The following is a 19,174-nucleotide window of genomic DNA, read 5'->3' on the forward strand; positions in this document are numbered from 1 at the left end:
GTATTAATACAGGATGATCAATTTCTTAATCACACAGTACTGCGACCTCGACGAGTTTACAGTAATGCCAATAATGTGTTACGCAAATGTAATAAACTGCGTGTGAACTGAGCAGGAATTTTTACTCTTGCCATGTTCGGAAATGAAGACCGCGAAAAACTTGGGGCTTCATTTATATAATTTGCTTCATTTTTATTAAAAAACGAGGGGCGTACCATACTATACTGAAACGCCCTGCGACCGTAGGCAATGTCTACCCTGCCTACAACATTGCTACGCCACTGATTACAATAGTTTCTCTCTTCAATAACTTGAAGTATATTTGAAGCTGTAACTTTGGGGAACGTACAGTTGTCACTTATCCTAAATCGAACTCCATAATCCGTGTAATTATTTATTTAATATTGGTTTCATTCTTTGAAATAGTGACAAATTCTAATGAGATAAATAATTTCCCTTTAACAGCCACTCAACCTAGCAACGATGTCATTCTAAAATTTTCAAAGTAAGTAAGAATTGCGCGAAAAACATTTAAAATGTATAAAGCATAGCGATATAGAACATGGAAACCACTAACAAACCGATTAAGAGTTCTAGGTACGTTACTTTCAGGTAAGAAACACGACATGATAAACTTATGGAGTCATTGTGCTATTCACACGTATTTCTCAAATAAAAGTACTATGTTAAAATTAATCTCACTAGTTCCGGGTTTACAATTTCTGTGCATATGAACCCAATCAAAATATTACATATCCTTTCGAAATTCAGTAAAGCATCATGTATTATATTTGTTTTATACTCTATTTAATACCAGAATGAAAAAAAAATCATCTCATAGTTGGGGTTGTGGTGGCTCAGTGGTAGAGCGAGCGTCTGGTGCATGGGGTCTCTGGTTCAAACCCAGCTCGAGCCAAGTGAACTTTCTGGTGAACTAAACCGTATGTGTGGGTTTCCTCGGTGTTCTCCCGTTTCCCCCCACTTTCTTCATTCCACCATTTCATTCATTTTTCATCATCCCAGTCTCCTTTAGCCTAGCGGGACGTAAAATTTAAAATTTTCATTTCATTTCAAATCTTCAAGGTGTGATCAATATTTTTCTAGAGTGGAATTTGATAAACCATCTCATAAACTAAATTGTATCCAATTATACACTCGAATGAAAACAACAATCGAAAAATGGAAACGACATGGATCTTCTGTCCCAGAGAAAGCCAAACCAATTTCGTCGGCAAAGAAGGTAATGGGATCAATTTTGGGGGATGTTAGGGACATTATCCTGATTTGTTTCTTGGAAAAGGGAAAGACTGGTAGTTCTGAATACTATTGCACCCTTGTGTGACGTTTGCGTGATGGAATCAGAATTAAAAGGCCAGGAATGCTGCGAAGAAAAGTGTTATTTCATCGGAACAATGCACGCATTCACACGCCGTTTGCACCCATGGCAGAAATTTATTGCTGTAGGTTCGAGCTGTTGGCGCACCCGCTCTATTACAATGCAGACGTTCACACACTCTTTTCATCCATGGCAGAAATACATTGCTGTAGGTTTGAACTGTTGGCGCACCCGCTCTATTCACTTGATCTGCCTCTCCCAAACATTCGCTTCTTTAGAAACACGAAGAAAACGTTTTTGAAGGCGTCAGCGATTTTCTTCGGATGCATAGGTGAAAAGTACTGCACCGGGATATTTTGCAGGGCTCGAGCAATCATTCTTTAAAAGTAGTATAGAAGCGTTACCGGAGAGTTGGCGTAAATATGTTTTACTTAGGAACTAATATACTCAAGATTTTACTTAGGAACTAACATGTGTGCTATCCGAAAATACATGTTTCAGAATCCTAAGGCATTCACGGAGCAATTATTATAGAGGTAGTTTTGCTACTAACATATAATTTGAAGTACTCACCAACTACCTCTATAAAAATTGTTGCGGAAATACCGCAGGATTCTGAAACATATATATTTGGATAGGGCACATACTATTTCCTAAGTCAAGTCTTGACCCGACTACGGTAGGTCTAATAGTTTTGGTGCTATAGACCCTTAAAAGTATTTTTTTTCATGTTTTCGGTATCTTATAACATGAAAAGGAAGCATTTGTGCACCAAGGTTGGCCTATACTTTTCGTCTTATTTTGGTATCAAAATAAAAAGACTTGAATGTTTAACATTTCTAAACTTTATTGACAAAATTCTACTAGTTGCGTAAACTATACGTAATATGAGCTTAAGGTGTACTCTCGTCCTTTTGTATTTTTCTACTGATTTGAATTATTGAATTACAGAACAACATTATTCAGCATATGTGCAATCGGTATGATTTTGAAGTTTAAGTGCATCATCCCCCAGGTTGAAGCCAGCAAGGACATTGTTGAGTGTAGCAAGTATATTTTCGTTCAAGTCCGGTTTTCTAGACAGGACTTCAGCATACACATCCTTTCGAAACCTTCCATCTATTGGAACATATTCTTCTCTGCAGTCGTATACTACAGCAAAATTGTCGTAATCCGTTGCTAAGATGCTCTGCATATATGTGAATGCTGCAAATGGAAGATAATACTTAATCAATTATAAGATAATTAAAAATTAAGATTCATACTGTAGTTTACTTGAGTAATTACACCTTTATTTTAACTTTCATTCAGTGACTTGTATTGTGGAAAGTAATACCAGTATGAAAATATACTTGTATACCAAGGAAAGATATCTTACATGATGTCTAATTCTTGTATGCAATAATTGGTATAACTATTATTTATATTTCCTTTCCTTATTTAGAAATGATAAAGTATACTTTTTACCCTATGATTTCCCTTAAAACAAGTCACTGTTTTATTTAATATTCATAACTGAAAAATGATATTATTCAAATTGCAAATGTATATTTGTCATTACTAACATTGTTCATGATTACAGATCTCATATCAATCATGCTGTTGAGTAATAGAAAGACAAAAGTTTTATTATTACTATTATTATTTTACTTCGTATTGAAATTTTCGTTGTTGCAGTTTCATGTAAACGCAGAAAACCTATAATAAGTTTTTGCAATGTTGGTTTGCCCAAAAACAAAACATTAAGGAAGTTAACTTAAACTCTAGGGAACAGATTTGTCTGTTTTCCCTTCATTGCTCCATATCTAAGAATATATTTAGTAGAAATAACACAGTCTAAATATTTTCACTTAGCTTAATTTTCAGAAGTTTGATTTGTTAGCAGAAATTTCTTTGTATGTTTGCTCTCTCTGCCCGTATGTCCGTCTGTTCAGGAGACAAAAAAGTCAAGGACTGTTGATGGATGCTAAATTATTTCTAGTATTAAGATAAAAAAAAAACTTAGGATTTGGGCTCCTTGATGGAGGTAATCAATCCCGTTGATCTCAAGATATGACCTCCCACCTATTCCCATAAAGTTCAGGTTGATTGTAAATAATTCAGCTATGTTCAATATTCGAACGAAACTTCTTTATGTGGTGAACACATGACACTGATACATATTTCATTTATTCACACACTTCAGAGCTTAGAGGAATGCAAGTATAATTGATAAGCCTGTTCCATAATTAAGTGACTAGAAAAATGAAAATCTAACAATTCAATCCGCTTATTTCCAATGTAAAGACATCTATAAACATTAGAGGTTCTACGGTTAAATTTACAAGCCATACAATAAATTAATTGTCCATCCAACTGGTCTAATAGTTAGCATAGTTGCCTTTGGTGTACGGGGATCCCGAGATTGATTCTTGGGATAGTATTCATCGTATTATGCCAGTTTTGGATTTACCATAAATTGTAAATCAACGTCTCATACAGTCCCTTTATGCTAAAAAGGAAGCTAAACTTCAACAAGCAACATTAGAGTAATTGATCACATATTCGTAAATTACCAAAGACATCCCAACGCCTTAGATGGTTCTGTACTATAGATGGAAAGATTTTATCTCTGACTACAAGGATATAATACTGACTTTCGTTAATAAAGAGGAATAACGAAGATAAAGGGACAAAAATTTGATGTTATACTAAAACAATATTTTAAAAATGTCCACAATGAATATTAGATTAATATCTGTAATTAATATGCTATTTTTGCAGCTCACATCTCGTGACAGAAATGAAGGCAAATAATGAAACTAACAGTAAGAGCAATGAGAACGAAGTATTAAAAAAAAACATTCTTCAAACTGTTAAAAGAGAAACAAAGGAAGGAGTATGGTGTATCAGGGTCTGGAAGGAAAAACTGTGGGCTGTTTAGGTTCGTTAACACGCGAAAAAAAAAAACGTGTAGTAGATTACAAGCGGTTCACAATTCGAACACTTGAAACATAGCAAAGTAGGAAATAATAAACGCGAAGTATTCATGTTTCTAGGGACAAAAAGTAAGAACACGTGAACGATAAATTTCAAAATAAAATGAAAATAAAAAAAGAAAGAAAGAAGAAAAAAGGAAATAGCAACGAAACCACATCAGAGATTCGTACAAAGACATAATTGAGTGTGGTTCCCGATGGAAATGTAACCATTCTCTTTCATTCTGAAAGTTTTAGGTAGATGGAATCGATATTTCAATGAATGCTAATGTATACATCAAAAGCGAAAAAAAATATAACATTTTACATGTTGAAAGTTAGAAAACATATGGTGAACCATTCTACAGGCTTAAAACGAGAAAATAGCACAATGTTCTACATGTGGAAAGCAAGATTACAGCTACTGAATCATTCTATCCGCAAAAACCGAGAAAACATAGTGAAGCATTCAACACGTGGAAACCGAGTCAACATAGAGAGAAACATTCTACGTAAGAAATAAGTTAATGCAATTCTCACCCTATTCTTCCTCCTCATTGAAAACTTTATAATTCGTATTCACGTTATATAATGCCTTCGTGGGTTCAAAAAAAAAAAAAAAAAAAAGTTTTGTAGCCAGTTGTTTATATTAACAAAAATCACTTAGTGATATCTTGCTTTTCTGTTCTATTGTCTATTATTCTTACTAAAGCTCTTTACTCTTCACATGGTTACAACCACCACCAACTATCAAATGATTGCATTGCTGATTATGTTTATTCACAATTAATTATTACATCAAACAATGTTGGGATTTCACTAAACGGAATCTATCATTAAATAGATTAAACAGACATTTATCTCTCTCTATAACGTAAATACCGGGCACACATAGCACATAATTATTTGCCAATTCCATCATACGCTGCAACATATCTGAGTATGCTTTCTGCTGCAAGGAGATACGGTTTTTATTCATGCTAGAGTGTAGATTCGTATCTTATGTGTGTACTGACAGGAGATGCTAAAATCCAAGCATACAAACACATATAAATTAAATCTTCCTTTTTTCCTATCTGATCTTACGCTCTTTTCAAAAGAGAATTGATATTCAGATCGTAAAAGTTCTGTAATGTTAAAGAAATATTATTTACAATTATTGAACAACTACGTGAGGAAAGAATTACGTTCCCTTCTACGTTATCTCAGAATTGTTTGGCGTAGAACAATCACAGTGGTACGTCTTGCTACCCAGAAATTTAATCCGATTTCTTTAAATACATTTCCTCTCCCTATGCTAGAAATTTTTGTTCCTAGCTAGGACATTTTGATATGTAGATAAAAAAAAATAAATCTTATATATAAAAGAGAACGCACAAATCCTTTGTTCCCTCATCACGCTAATACAGCTGAACCAATTTCTTTCATTTTTGGGGGGTTATTAGGATTTGGACCCTAGATGGTTTTTATCATATCACTTTAATTTTCAATTACCAGTGTCTTGAGATAATTGACCATTCAAGTGTCCATAACGTACAAATCCTTTGTTAGTTCATCATAGGTAAAAATAAACGTATTTATATGCAACCCGCATGACCGTGTCACTCGGCGGGTTAACATAAATGACAGGCGATATAATGTTAACATTTACTGCAATCTACTATGGTTTTTATCATATCACTTGAAAGCGAAAAAGTAAAAATTATCTAATTTACAAGGTTTATTGCGTTCCGGGGTGACCCCAGCGAAGCGGGGTGAACGCTGCTAGTAACAACATAAAATTTAAAGTAATAAATGAAATTAAACGTTACAATCTTATTTCCTATTAATCTTAAATTAAAAATTAGATTATTCACTGACTTTGGAGAAAAAAAAACAACAACAAATCATTGGGTATTCAAATAAGTAAACGCATGGATTATTTATTTTATCTCTTAAACCTTTAACATGTTGGAGTGAGAGATTACATAAGGAAAAGCATTAGATAACCAAATAAAGAAAAATGAATAGTTAGTGTTTAATGCTTGTAACAAATGAACACATAAGGAATATATTATGAATTTTACAATGCGCATTCTGAAATTATTGGGAGGTATTGCAAATATTTTCAGGAAGAAAACTTTATTGAATCAATTTTTATAGTTTTCTTTCGAAGGATTACAGTTTGTATTTACGACTGTGCTTAAAGTGCCAGATTTGACCAAGCGTTTATTGCCCATAAACTCACAAATTTCGTTTTATAATCCAACCGATGTTCTGGTAAAAGTTACTACTGTCAGTGAACAGAAGTGTGTTGTGCAGAGAACATTCAATTCTTCTATTGCTTTATTGTTCCGTTTCAATAGAGCGGTTGCCACTTCGTGTTATGCTTCTTGTTGGCTGAACTTGTAACAGCATATTACCCTGCAATTGAGTAAATCCATGTTTGATTTTCAGATATGTGTAAACTGTATTTTTTTAAAAAAATATATTGACATACACAGGTCATTTTTTCTCGGATAGCTTCCGTTAAAACTATGTACTTTTTTAAAGAAAGAATTGCATAGACTGGCAGTGGAAGTTGATATATATTTTATGATATCTTGTTTCAAATACTTCGGGATTAATGATTGTCTATAATATATTAGTATTCTTCATAACTTACAGAAAAAAATGTCATATTTAAGCTATATATATTCAAAACACCCTATCGATCAGCAAAGCTAATGCCAAATTTTATAGTGTTATCGACTTCCGCTAGACACTCTACAGTACTTTAAGGAGGCAGACTACTAAAACTGATACAAAAGCTAACATTTTTTTTTCTTTTACCCGTTTTTCGTAAGTGAAAAAGAGACAATGATATGTAGCTTAAAACAATAATAGATAATGCCCGAAAATATGAATCGTAAGAATTTTCAGTGTTGCGATCCATACAAATTACAATGTGGCCATAATATGAATTACCCAAAAATCTAGGTTAAGGCATCGACTAGAAAAATGAACTCAACGGCAATTGATGACTTATCTTGTTGTATTAGTTCATTGTTGACTACTTTTTTAAAAAAAATATTTGTGTTTATTTTGTAATGTTTATTCAGAATTTACACTTAATATAAACATACTAAATTTATAACTTTCCATAGAATGTCGATGTATCTATGAGGGAGAAACACACTAGCAAAAACATTTAGAGAAGTAAGTCAGAGGCAAAACTGACGTATAGTAACGAGAACTACAACGCCTCGAGAAGACTTCAGCAATGTAGGTCTGGGTTAGTGCAGTGGTGTGTTGAATAGGAATAATTCCACCAAAACGAGATTTAGAGGGTTATATTGTTTGGAGACCCACTAGTAGAACAGAATCGGGGTAGACGTAAAAGGCAGATACTACAAGCCCTGAACATATATCCTAGTATAATTTCAGGCGTGTAGATTCGTTTTCAATAGGTATTAACTGTTTGATGTGGGCCATCATAAGGCCATCAACGTGCAACGTGTTCTCTTTTAAGATGATTCGGGCTTTATTCTGTAGACCGATAAACTACATATACTGATTTGGAAAGAACTTGGAAGTCGTAAATATTCCGTTTTGTGACGATTTCAGTATATCTCCTCGGAGGAGCAATTTCAATCTACGGGGACAGAAAGTATTGATTATAATTCATATTGAGCACGACTGAAGATATGGTCCCAAAGGGATTTTTTTTTCGTTCGAGGATATATTCCCCCGGATAATCTCCTGAAATAGTGTGCATGAATAATTTCAATATGGTGGCGATGGAAGAATTGTATGTAATGAAATTTCTAGTGACCATTGTACAGATCTGTATGTCACGTGGATTGGTAGCTTGACAGCCCACCAATACAGAAATAAGATCCTTAGGTCCAGTGGATTCCAGGGGATGGTGCAGGAATAATTTCTCCCGGAGCTACGAAATTCTCCTCTGGGGGATATTCCCAATCGTGCTCGACGTGACTTACAAAGCATTTTCGTAGCTTCACTCTAGCCTCCTGTGTATTAAAATTACCACTGGAGAAGTGGCTACGCCTACGGTTACAGAGGTCCAGGGTTCGATTCCCGGTGGAGTCACTCGGTCTATAAAGTGTAAAATGCTTTTTGAGGCCAGCCACCCTGAATGAGGTTTTCCTCATTTACACCAGGTGGTACCTAACTTATAGGTACCTAACTTCCTTCCTTCCCCAATTCTCTTTTCGTTTCCTTTCCTCGGATAGTGTGCTCACCGAGGGACGTCAACCCTCCACCGTGACGGGCTAAAATGGCCATCGATGGCGAAAGTCCAGAAATCTAAAACCTAAACCCTACCACCGGGGGAGGTATTCTGAAATAGTCACTACTCAGGTCTCATGTTGTGCAGTTGGCTTTAGAAATAGATTTATTGTTCGTTTTCGTAGATGATAATACCCGAACAGATCGTAAACAACATTCTACGGGAGGAGGGCATGGAAAGGATAGTATAACCGACTCTTTGTTCATCGATTCTCAATCCAATAGAACACTGTGGGAAGACCTGGGAAGATACATCATGGCTCATTCGAAGACTTCACCGGATTCATTCCATAGATGAGTTCAATGCCGAATACATTGCTAAGACAATTCTAAAGGTTTTAGAGAAGACTGGTTTATCTGAATGCGAATTTGTTGGACAAGGCTTTGATGGCTGTTCTACCATGGCAGGGTGTAGTAATGGAGTGCAGAGTATTATTAGGAAAAATGTCCAAAAGCATTGTTTTTTACCACTGCGCTTCACATTTGCTAAATCTTGTTGTTAACAAATTGTGTTCCGTTTCCGACATACGCACAGGGCCGGCGCTAGCAGTTTTGCCACCCTGGGCGGTACTATCACATGCCGCCCCTTTAATCCGCAAACCTTATTTTGACAGAAAACGTTCAAGTGTCATGAAAAAGATGTCCCGTTTAAAAGCATGTATGAAATGGAAAAGTAAACAAAAAATTGAACTACTTCTTTCGAATGCGTACGCAATATTTGAGGGGCCATGGTGGCTCAGTGGTAGAGTGTTCAGCTGTGGTGCATGTGATCCGCGGTTCGATCTCAGCTCGCGCCAAGTGAATTTTGTGATGGACAAACACCGTGTGCGTATGTCGGACAAACACAGTACCACTTTCTTCATTCCACCATTTTCATAATTTCTCATCACTGTCTGCTTTAACCTAGTCGGCATAATTGTGGAACGTAAAACTCTAAGATTTTTTTTTTTAAATTTTGCTTACATACTCCATACATGACACAATATTTAGTATGCTCGATTTCGCTGTGTACCTGTGATGTACAGCAGCGCATACAGAAAATAAAATAAAAATGCTTTAGTCACGGCTAAGAATTGTAATTTTTAAACTTATTTTATATCAAAAGATGTTTCCAATAGAGTATAGAGCATAAAGATAATAGAGTGAATCAGATATTACGGCAAAACTAAGTGATTATACTTTAATTGAAAGAAACTTCTTGCTTTGATACGAGCAAATTCCATTATCACATTCGCGTAGTCCAAGGTTTCAGCCAATTCGTGTTCTATTGATATCGCTAGACCACACAGTCGTGTTTTAGACGTGTAAGAACGTAGATAGTTTTTAATAAACTTAAGTTTCGAGAAACTTCTTTCTCCACTTGCCACTGTTACCGGTAAGGTTAACATAATCCTAAGTCATGGGATCAAAGTCATGTTCCTTAATTAATTTTAGTCTCTTTTGGTGACCTTTCAGGCTTAATTATAGCGGATAACACTTTCAGTTCGTCTTTCAAATCATTGAGGTTAATATCTTTCGATTAGATGGTGTTAAAATGCTGGCAAGTTTAGTCACTTTTCAGACAAAAGTTCAGGTGGATATCTTTAAGATTACTTATATCGTAAAGAAAATCGAAATACTCGCTGTGATGTTTAAGTTGCTCAAACCTTTCTCTTAAAGCTAACACAAAGCTAGAACTTTGTAATAAAAATCGATCTTACATCTTATTTGTGAATCTTCAATAACTTCATTCTCTGCCTCGTACTGAAACTGTCTCTTCTTTCGACTTCGAGCTTGCACTGTATTACCTATCCGTGGATCATCCATATCTAATACTGATGCTAACTCTATCGCATCAACTATGTAAGATTGAAACTTTGCATCATTTCTTCTCCTCTCAAAGTACTCAAATACATTTTCAAGAAACCCGAATGCATCCAGCACATGACAATCAATGCTTTGGAGACTTTTGCTTACTATGTTTATGTGGAGTAAAAAGTCATACCAGATAACGAGTGAGCAAAGGAAAGTAGCCACGCAGCTGGTTTGCTATACACAGAGCATCGTGGGTGATCATTCTATCTGAACTATTGTCGTTACTTACTTGAAGTAAGGCATTATAAACCTGCCCTATTCGGCTCTGCCTCCTTGTCGTGCTTAATGGTTTTAAAATGAGACTGCTAATATGTTCCTTTAGTATGGCCCAACGTTGAACTATGCATAAACTGAAACGACGTACTGAGGTGCTGTGGATGCATCGTTAACGACAAGGTTTAATGAATGACTACTGCAAGGAACATAAAATGCTCGGGAATACATTTCTAAAATTCTCTTCTGAATACCTGAATGTTTGCCTTTCATATTGGAACCATTGTCATATCCTTGGCCCGTCATGTCTTCGATAGGAATGTCCATTTCCTTTAGATGTTTATTATTAGGACTTCTGTCAGTCCTAGGCCAGCGGTGTCTGTTACCGGTACGAAACCAACGAGTTTTCAACCAATTTGTAAATTAGTTAAAAACTCGCTGCTAGAACCTAAATGTCTCTAGATGCTGTAGGCTAAACACCCTGTCTCAAGTGGAAGTGCACCTTTTGCATATTTGGAGTGGAGCGTTAGAACATTGCTGAATAGAAAAAAAATATAAAAGACACCTTGAAAATCTTACCCACCCTAGCTGAAAATCTTAGCCGCTGCAAGGAAAGTATTGAACGAGATACGTGGCTAGTAGTTCGATAATTGAAAATGAGGGGAATGCTGTGAATTTCCTGAGTAAGTAATTTCCTGAATGTGAGTGAAGTAAGTTCAATTACATTCTCAGGCGAATATAGTTTTATGTTTCCATTTGTGGGCCTATTACGAATAATTATATTTTGATAGTATTCTTTTCTTTTTCAAATTTTGCCGCCCATTAGGCTTGCCGCCCTGAGTGGTGGCACGGCTCGACCCCCCTCGCGCCGGCCCTGCATACGCAACACAATTGACACTGTTAAAGAAGACTTTCTTTCGTTAAAGCCCATTGAGAAGTAAACTATTCCATGCATCCCACTCCTTTTAGTTACTAGATGGACTTCTAAATACAATAGCATAAGAATATTTTCTGAACACTTCGTTCAAATAATGCGTGCATTAGAAGACTTATCTATAAATTCTCAGCTTAATAGCTTCTCTGGTAATTATCAATAAATATTCTTCCTATCTTGAGTCAGTGGCGCAAATTTTACAAGGAATCCAATTGAACTTATGGCAGCAAAGTCTCATATCAATGAGTTTAGAAATCACAGAGTAAACGCAGAAGAAACTTTTCAAGCGATTTTCCAAAAGTGCAATAGTGTAGCGAAATAACTTGATATTTACTGAACAGTTCCAAGAACTTCATCTCGACAAGTTCAACGTGCTAATCCCCCTTCTACTTGCACATATTAATATTATCGCAGAACATTTTTTGTTCCATGCATCGATTCTCTTTTACAGTCACTAAATAACAGATTTTCTGAGGATAATAGTCCAGGTTTCTCTCTGTTTGCATTACACCCATCCGAGATGAGAAATCTTTCTAAGTCTCAGTTTTTGCAGAAGATGGAAGGAGTAAGTCGAAAGTACAAGATATAAAATTTCATTTCTCAGACAGAATGCTGGTTTGATTTGCGGAGACATAGAAATCTGGACTCTGCCAATTTAGAATAAACTCACTATTTTCAACTTGATGGGCCAATCTACATTTTACCCAGCAATAAAAGACGTAATCCAAATCTCTATTACACTTCCTGTAACAACTTGTACCGTTGATAGAAGCTTTAGTACATTAAGGCGTGTTAAAACTTGGTTAAGATCTACCATGTCTGAAGAACGATTAACAGGATTATGCATGCTGAGTCTCCATAGAGAAACTGTATAAAAGAACAAAACATAATTTATATCTGCTGTGTTGCCTTCGGAAAAGAGCCAAGACGTGTACAATTTTTGGTCAAAAATTAACGCATATAAAGTACTGATTGGTTATTATTCGTGTGCTATGTGAATATTATTTAATATTTATTAGAGTAATTTAGATGAAGCAAGTTCAGTGTTTTTTTTTTTAATTAACCACATGACTTTGAAAAGAGCCATTATCAAACAAACTTCCCAAATATGCAAAATTTCTGCATTAGTAGTACTTCATTAACTGTGATTCGTATAATGAATAATAAAGGATAGAAATTCGTACTTCAAATCAAACTTAGTAAACAATTTAGTTGTGTGAGTGAAATCTGAAATGGTTTTAGTTACCAGAAATATGAGGACGTTGTCAGACTGATGGTGATATTTATTGTGATAATCCTGAATGTGGTCTCTTCTGCTATTGGAAGTAATATATACATTTTTCTTTTAAATTTTCTATTCAGCGTTGATAAAAGTTCATGTTGTTCTTGCATGAATAAAACGTATTTCCATTTGACTCGAAATGCATATGTCATATTGACTTGTTAAATAACAAGACAAATAAAGAAATATTTTAAAAGAGGACTCTGGGAAAGGTTATGCTACAACAATTTTGAAGTACTCTTTACAATCTTGGTGTAAGTGTATAGAGATTAATTTTATGTAATCAATTTTGTCATCTAATTTCATTACGTATTTGTTGCCTTTCGTAGAGTTACAATAATAATAGTATCATCAAAATAAATAACATTTTCATGTTTTGTAGTAACAGGAAAGGGAATAAGCTACTAAAAGGAAGCAGGGGTGTCATTTTACATCATTTCAAATTTGGCTTGGAGGGAGGTGAAGGCCCCCACCGACATAAGATTTTCACGGGTTTCACTAGTATATTAGTAGACAGTTGAGTAAAGTATGTTGTTTCTCAAACTCAGGGTGGGAAATTGCCCTCTGTCCCCTAAACGGCGCCCCTGAAAGGAGGTCGTGACTTCTTTTTCGAAACTACGGAAGCACATTAAATGGTTAAATATCTTTCTCAATCCTCCAGACCACAATTACTTCGAATTTTATCTTTCTCATAATAATAATAATAATAATAATAATAATAATAATAATAATAATAATAATAATAATAATAATAATAATAATAATAATAATAATAATAATAATAATAATCTTCTCTTTATAGGGCTTGGAGTTTCTGTAATCTGAATTCCAACAGGACAAAAATCATATAAAAGCTAGCTAATCTTTTTGACCCCCCTGCGAAATTTTCTACGGACGCCTCTGCCTTTGTGGTCTGAGGAATGTTTTTGGTCTAAAGAAAATCCTCATTATGGGCAAGAGCTGGAACGAAATCCGTCTCATGGTATATGAGCCGGGATGACATCACAATTCATGTTACGACCATATATATATATATATATATATATATATATATATATATATATATATATATATATATATATACATATATATACATATATGGACAAATATGTGAATGAGTATTCTTATTTACATGTGTTCGAAACGTGGTTAATACCTCAGTTGCAAGAGAAGGAAATCCTTGATCATATGTGGGTATACCAGGACGGGGATCCAATCGATATTGCTCTTAAGGTGTGGGAATTAGTTAATTAATAATTTTCAGGATACTGAGCTGTACGTGGTTCTTCAACATCTCTATCGCAATTGAAATGATAACAAGTAGCTCAAATCTTACAACACCAAACAACTCATTGTGCGGAATGAACAAGTTTCATGTCTCTCAGCGTAGGTATAGAACAGATAAAGATTAGGCAAAAAATGTGGAAAACATATCTTGAGTGGAAACTCCTCACCTGTGCTGCAACATGTCAAGAATTACATGGAGACGCATTTAACTGTGTGTACAGTATGATGGAGAAGATACAGATCCACTGGATACATACTTGCTTTCCATGCATACTTGCTTTCTGTGATATTCAAAGCTAAAGGTATGGAGAATACTCGGACATCCTGTATAAAATTAATACACAATATTACCGAATATTGAAGTTAGTAGTGGAAGTTTAAATCCGAGTATGTTAGGAAAAAGTTGTATTTTCAATTCAGCGTACGAATTGTCTACTAATAATGGAATACTATTTATAATTTTGCAGAGAGTAGGGTATGAGTAAACAAAAACTAATTTTGCAGTTCTTAAAAAAATTCACAAATCATGCTTACATTTATATTTATTTAACTGCTTAAATCATGATGTTCAAATTCTAAAGTATCTCCAGTCTAGAAGATCGTATCTTCCTTTTCTTCAACATACTATAAAGTGTGCTGTTCAAAAGTAATACACAATACAGAAATTCAGTTATTAATACTATTAACATTCTCGAAATAGAATGAGAGCTAGAATTTTTACAACTGTATGTTCCCACCAAAAGAACCGATTTCTATGAAGTTCTAATTAATTTAAAGAGGAAATCGTATGATTCATACCAATTAACTCAGCATCATTTTTTAAGGTCGTCAATTACATAATGCGAAATATGAATTGTAATAATTAATAATTGATGAATTAGAACATTCTTTTCTAAAAGTATATACAACATCGTTTATTTTTCATTTATTCATTCCTCATGTATAACGTGTTATTTTATTTATTTTGGTGTACTTTAATGTAAAAGAGGGACACACGTGTTCGGAACAAATGTACTTCTGAGAACTCTAGAGTGCTTCACAAGCGTTTCATTTTGAAGAGAGATATGGGGTTTCTGAATCATAAACGGTTTTATCACGTCTGTTTTATACTTCCCGCGCGTTCCGCGAAATGTAAGATTGTAGAAATTAATGTCAAAAGCCCAGCAATTTTTAGTGTTACAGTGTGCAATATATTAACTACATATTATAAGCGCGAACAAAAGGAAGAAGAAAAAGAAGAATGTTGTTCTGAAATCAAATGTGTTTCATAACTTGTATGTTAGTACATGCAAGTGAAATACCACTGAATGAATAACTATCTTTGGAATTCTTCACTGATCGAGATGAAATATAGCAATGTTGTTCTTTTTTAAGCTGCACCTAAGGGAGACTTTTTAAAAAGAATCAAATCTAGAACAAGTATAAAGGTAACCAAGAAAGTTCTGTCGCTTTTTCACCTCCCACCTTCGAACATCGATATGTTACTCAAAATATACCTGGAAGATCAAAAATAGTCCCCTTCAGCATCGACGACCTTTTACCAAAATTCTGGAAGGCCATGACATTTATCACGGTAGAATGTGGTGGGCCGTGAAGTGAAGAATGTATTAAGTGCATTTTGTACCTCTACTAGAGATTTGAACTGGTGTCCTCGAAAGTGATTGTTCAAAGAATGGAACAGGTGATAATTGGACGGAGCAATGCCCGGGAAGTATGGCGTATTCAATAGTGTTGCCGATCCAAGTCGTAGAATGGTGTCCCGGGTCACCCTAGCCACGTGGGGCTTAGTGTCGTCCTGTAGCAGGAGGATCCTTTTGTGAGTCAGAAGTGTTCGAGTTTTTCTTGAACACAGATCAACTGTTGACAGTACACAGTTGCATTGATCCTCAGATCAGCTGGTAGAAGTTCCCGATTCACGATGCCACGAAAAGTCCACCAAACACACAGGAGGGACTTCTTCTAGTGCAGTGCTGGTTTCGGCTGTCTTGGAACCGGTTCATGGGATGCTAACCAATGATGACGGAGCTGTAGAGCTTTATACAGGAACCACTTCTCATCACATGTCAACACCCTGTCCATAAATGACTCTTTCCTCAGACGAGACAGCAAAGATGCACAGCTGTCTGTTCGCATTGCATCCTGGCCAAATTATGTGGGACCCATCGACCAAACTTTTAGTACTTCCCAAGTTGATGGATGTGCTGGCGAATGGTTTCTCCACTTACACTAAATTGTAGTCCCAGTACCTCACATGTATGACCACTGTTCGCCTCAGTTGCTGCCTAAAGATTTTCATTTTGTACATGCAGTGGCGTATTTACGATTTTGTTTCCGAGGGGCTTTGCTAACTTTCGGGGGATGCCTGAAAATGAGAAAATTCTGCAAGGTATTTCATATTCTTTACCATAGTAAGATTTCGGGGGGAGGCTTAAGCCCGGAAGCCCCCCTAAATACGCCACTATGTACATGCGTTGATCTTCCAGTACGTGGTGCGTCTTCGAGTGTTTCGTCACCGGCCTTAACTTGTTAAATCACCCCTGCACTGTCCACTTAGTCACGGCGCCCTCGCCAAAAGCCTGGCATATATTCTGCCCCGCTGCAGCGGCGTTTGACCCCAGTTTGAACTCCTACAGCATATATGCCCTTATGACGCTCTGTGGAGGTCTCATGTTCACTCTGTCTTTACGCAAGTTCACGGTGTAACTGAACTGCCACAGCCAGGTAGTATGTTGGATATATTTACACCAACAAGTCCTTCGCCTTATCTCCATTCTCATTCAACTCACGGTGTGAGAGTAAAAGCAACACAGACCTCTACAAAAAGCTACAAAACTTTCTTGGTTACCTTTATATAGGTATATTCATATTCTGACGCTATTGTATATTTTGCTCTATAGGGATACAATGCTCTAACTACAAGAGTTAGATTTATCAGTTCCGCTTTCAGGGTGCGGACAAGGAGAAATAATGTACCAACTCATTTAACTTGTTGTTGAGACACTACATTCAAGTTAATAAACAGTTTTTTTTACTACCATTTTTGCTTTGTGAAGAGTAACATTTAAACCGGATTTCAACTAGTAGAGTGATCAGAACAGAAGAAAACTCTATGCTTGAGATGCGGAATCAATATACATGCACATTTTTTTTTAAAAAAAAGTTTATCTCCAGTTTTTCCTCTATTGCCATTAACATTAAAACCTTGAATTGTAGTTATCTACCACTTCCAGTTGAAACAAAGAGATATGGACGGAGATAATACCTGTCTTTGGACACATAATCCGGATCAGAAAAGTGTTCCTTATTGTTTCTTGCCGTTTCAGCTTTGGTATCTACCAATGACATACAAACGGACAGATTAGCAAACATAGCCGTTCTGTATATCTTCCATTACTTAATCCATACCATAGTTCGACCGCCAGAATCAACTTTTGAAGGCTGGATATAAAGGTATAACGTATGCTATATTAAACTTTTCTTTTTTAACAAATGAAATACAGGGGATCCAAACATTTTATTCACTTACTCGAATTGAATACAGGAACGCATGGAAAGAAGGATAAAAATTTTGTTGTTGTTGTTGTTTTACGCCACAATTGTCACCTTGAGAATTAAGGAGATAGATGGATAATGTAAGGGAATGACAATCAAGTAACTAATAAATGATGATGTGGTAGGAGATGGGATAACCCTCTTACGCGATGTAGTCAACCACTATCTTACTAGGTCTGGAATCTAACCAGGGACCACCTGCCTCAGAGGTGTGCTATACCAGAGACCCACCGTGTCCCACCGCATAAAGTGAAAATATTACTAGTACTTTTATATGCCTTATGTTCACGTAGAAAACTACTAGGCAAATGAAGATTTCTTATACATATATTTCTAGGGTGTTAATGAACTACACCGATAAACTGTCAGAGATGATTCCTTACATCAAAATAAGAAAAAAAAGTTCATATGAAGCTGTGGAGAAAAGTGCATAATTTCAGAGCTAAAGCTGTTCAAAATCGCAAAAATAAAATCAACAGGCTTTATTTCGAGTTCCAGAAACTGTGAATAGTGGTCATTATCAGCATAAAGGAAGTCACTCATATCCAATTCAAAAATGCATATCTCATTAATTTTCAGTGGGTGTACAGAGTATTTCATACAGGGTGAAATTCCCAGACATGCCATCAAGTGAATTTTAAGATATGGTCTGATTTTATGATTAGTTCAAAGTAGGTAAACGATAAGCCTTGATAGCAATGAACACAGAATCCGTTGGAGCAATGTTGGAAGTGTTAAAGATCGTCATCAGCACGGTTTCTCGAACTCGGGAAAACGCATGCTGGAATGTTTTCTTTCACGCTTATAAGTGAAGAAAACGTGAAACATACCGTGACGAAATGCATTGCATCACACATTATTCCGAACACAATAAAACATGGAGATGCCAGTTCCTAACACTTCCGTATTCCCTCCGAAGCATTGGTTGTCAATTGTTGTCAAGGTTTATTTTCTGCCTACTTTGGATCCTTCTTGAAACCAGGGTATATCTGAACTTTCTATTGAGAGCATATGTGACAATTACACCCTGTAGGGAATATCCTGTATACCTATTGAAAATTGAAGAAATATGTAATTTTGGGCTGTGTATGCGTGGCTTCCTTTACTCTGCTAATGACCTCCATCCAAACTTTATGTAATTCGAAATAGGGTCAAAGGTTCAATCCCTGGATTTCAAGGTGTCAAAATACCAGCAAAGAGTGTAATTCAACGATTTGGCGCAAAATAACGTCAGATAGAATTTGTTTTCAACAAGGCAAAATACATTCCGAAACGTGTCCGAACACCTGCAATTGTGGTCAAATTCAAGAATGATTGAAACTTCAAACCCAAGTTAAGGCCGGGGCTTCAACTTTCACTTTTTCAAGATTTGCCTAATCTTTCTAGGTATGCAAACGTCAATCAAATCGATGACACAGAATTAATTTTCTTAGGCGAAAGTTGAACTTTTCAAAAAACTTTGTTTAGCGAGCATACGTTGCTAGTCCTGT

The 19,174-nt window shown here is 35.7% G+C and overlaps 2 protein-coding genes across 2 annotated transcripts in view; one reads left to right on the forward strand and one right to left on the reverse strand.

Annotated features, from left to right (window-relative positions):
* The window catches only part of LOC145687257 (neuropeptide FF receptor 1-like), a 432,839-nt gene that overhangs the window by 346,171 nt on the left and 67,494 nt on the right, over nucleotides 1-19,174 (forward strand). The gene's annotated exons all lie outside the window — the stretch shown is intronic.
* Nucleotides 2,184-19,174, reverse strand: part of LOC145687712 (apolipoprotein D-like) — a 75,630-nt gene continuing 58,639 nt past the window's right edge. Inside the window, exon 3 of the mRNA XM_081761165.1 lies at nucleotides 2,184-2,542. Within this exon, the coding sequence (XP_081617291.1) occupies nucleotides 2,295-2,542 (248 nt within the window). The 3' untranslated portion in view covers nucleotides 2,184-2,294. The remainder of the gene's footprint in view (nucleotides 2,543-19,174) is intronic.

This window comes from Thermobia domestica, chromosome 6 (assembly GCF_964235325.1).
Source record: "Thermobia domestica chromosome 6, izTheDome1.hap1.1, whole genome shotgun sequence".
Classification (NCBI taxonomy): domain Eukaryota; kingdom Metazoa; phylum Arthropoda; class Insecta; order Zygentoma; family Lepismatidae; genus Thermobia; species Thermobia domestica.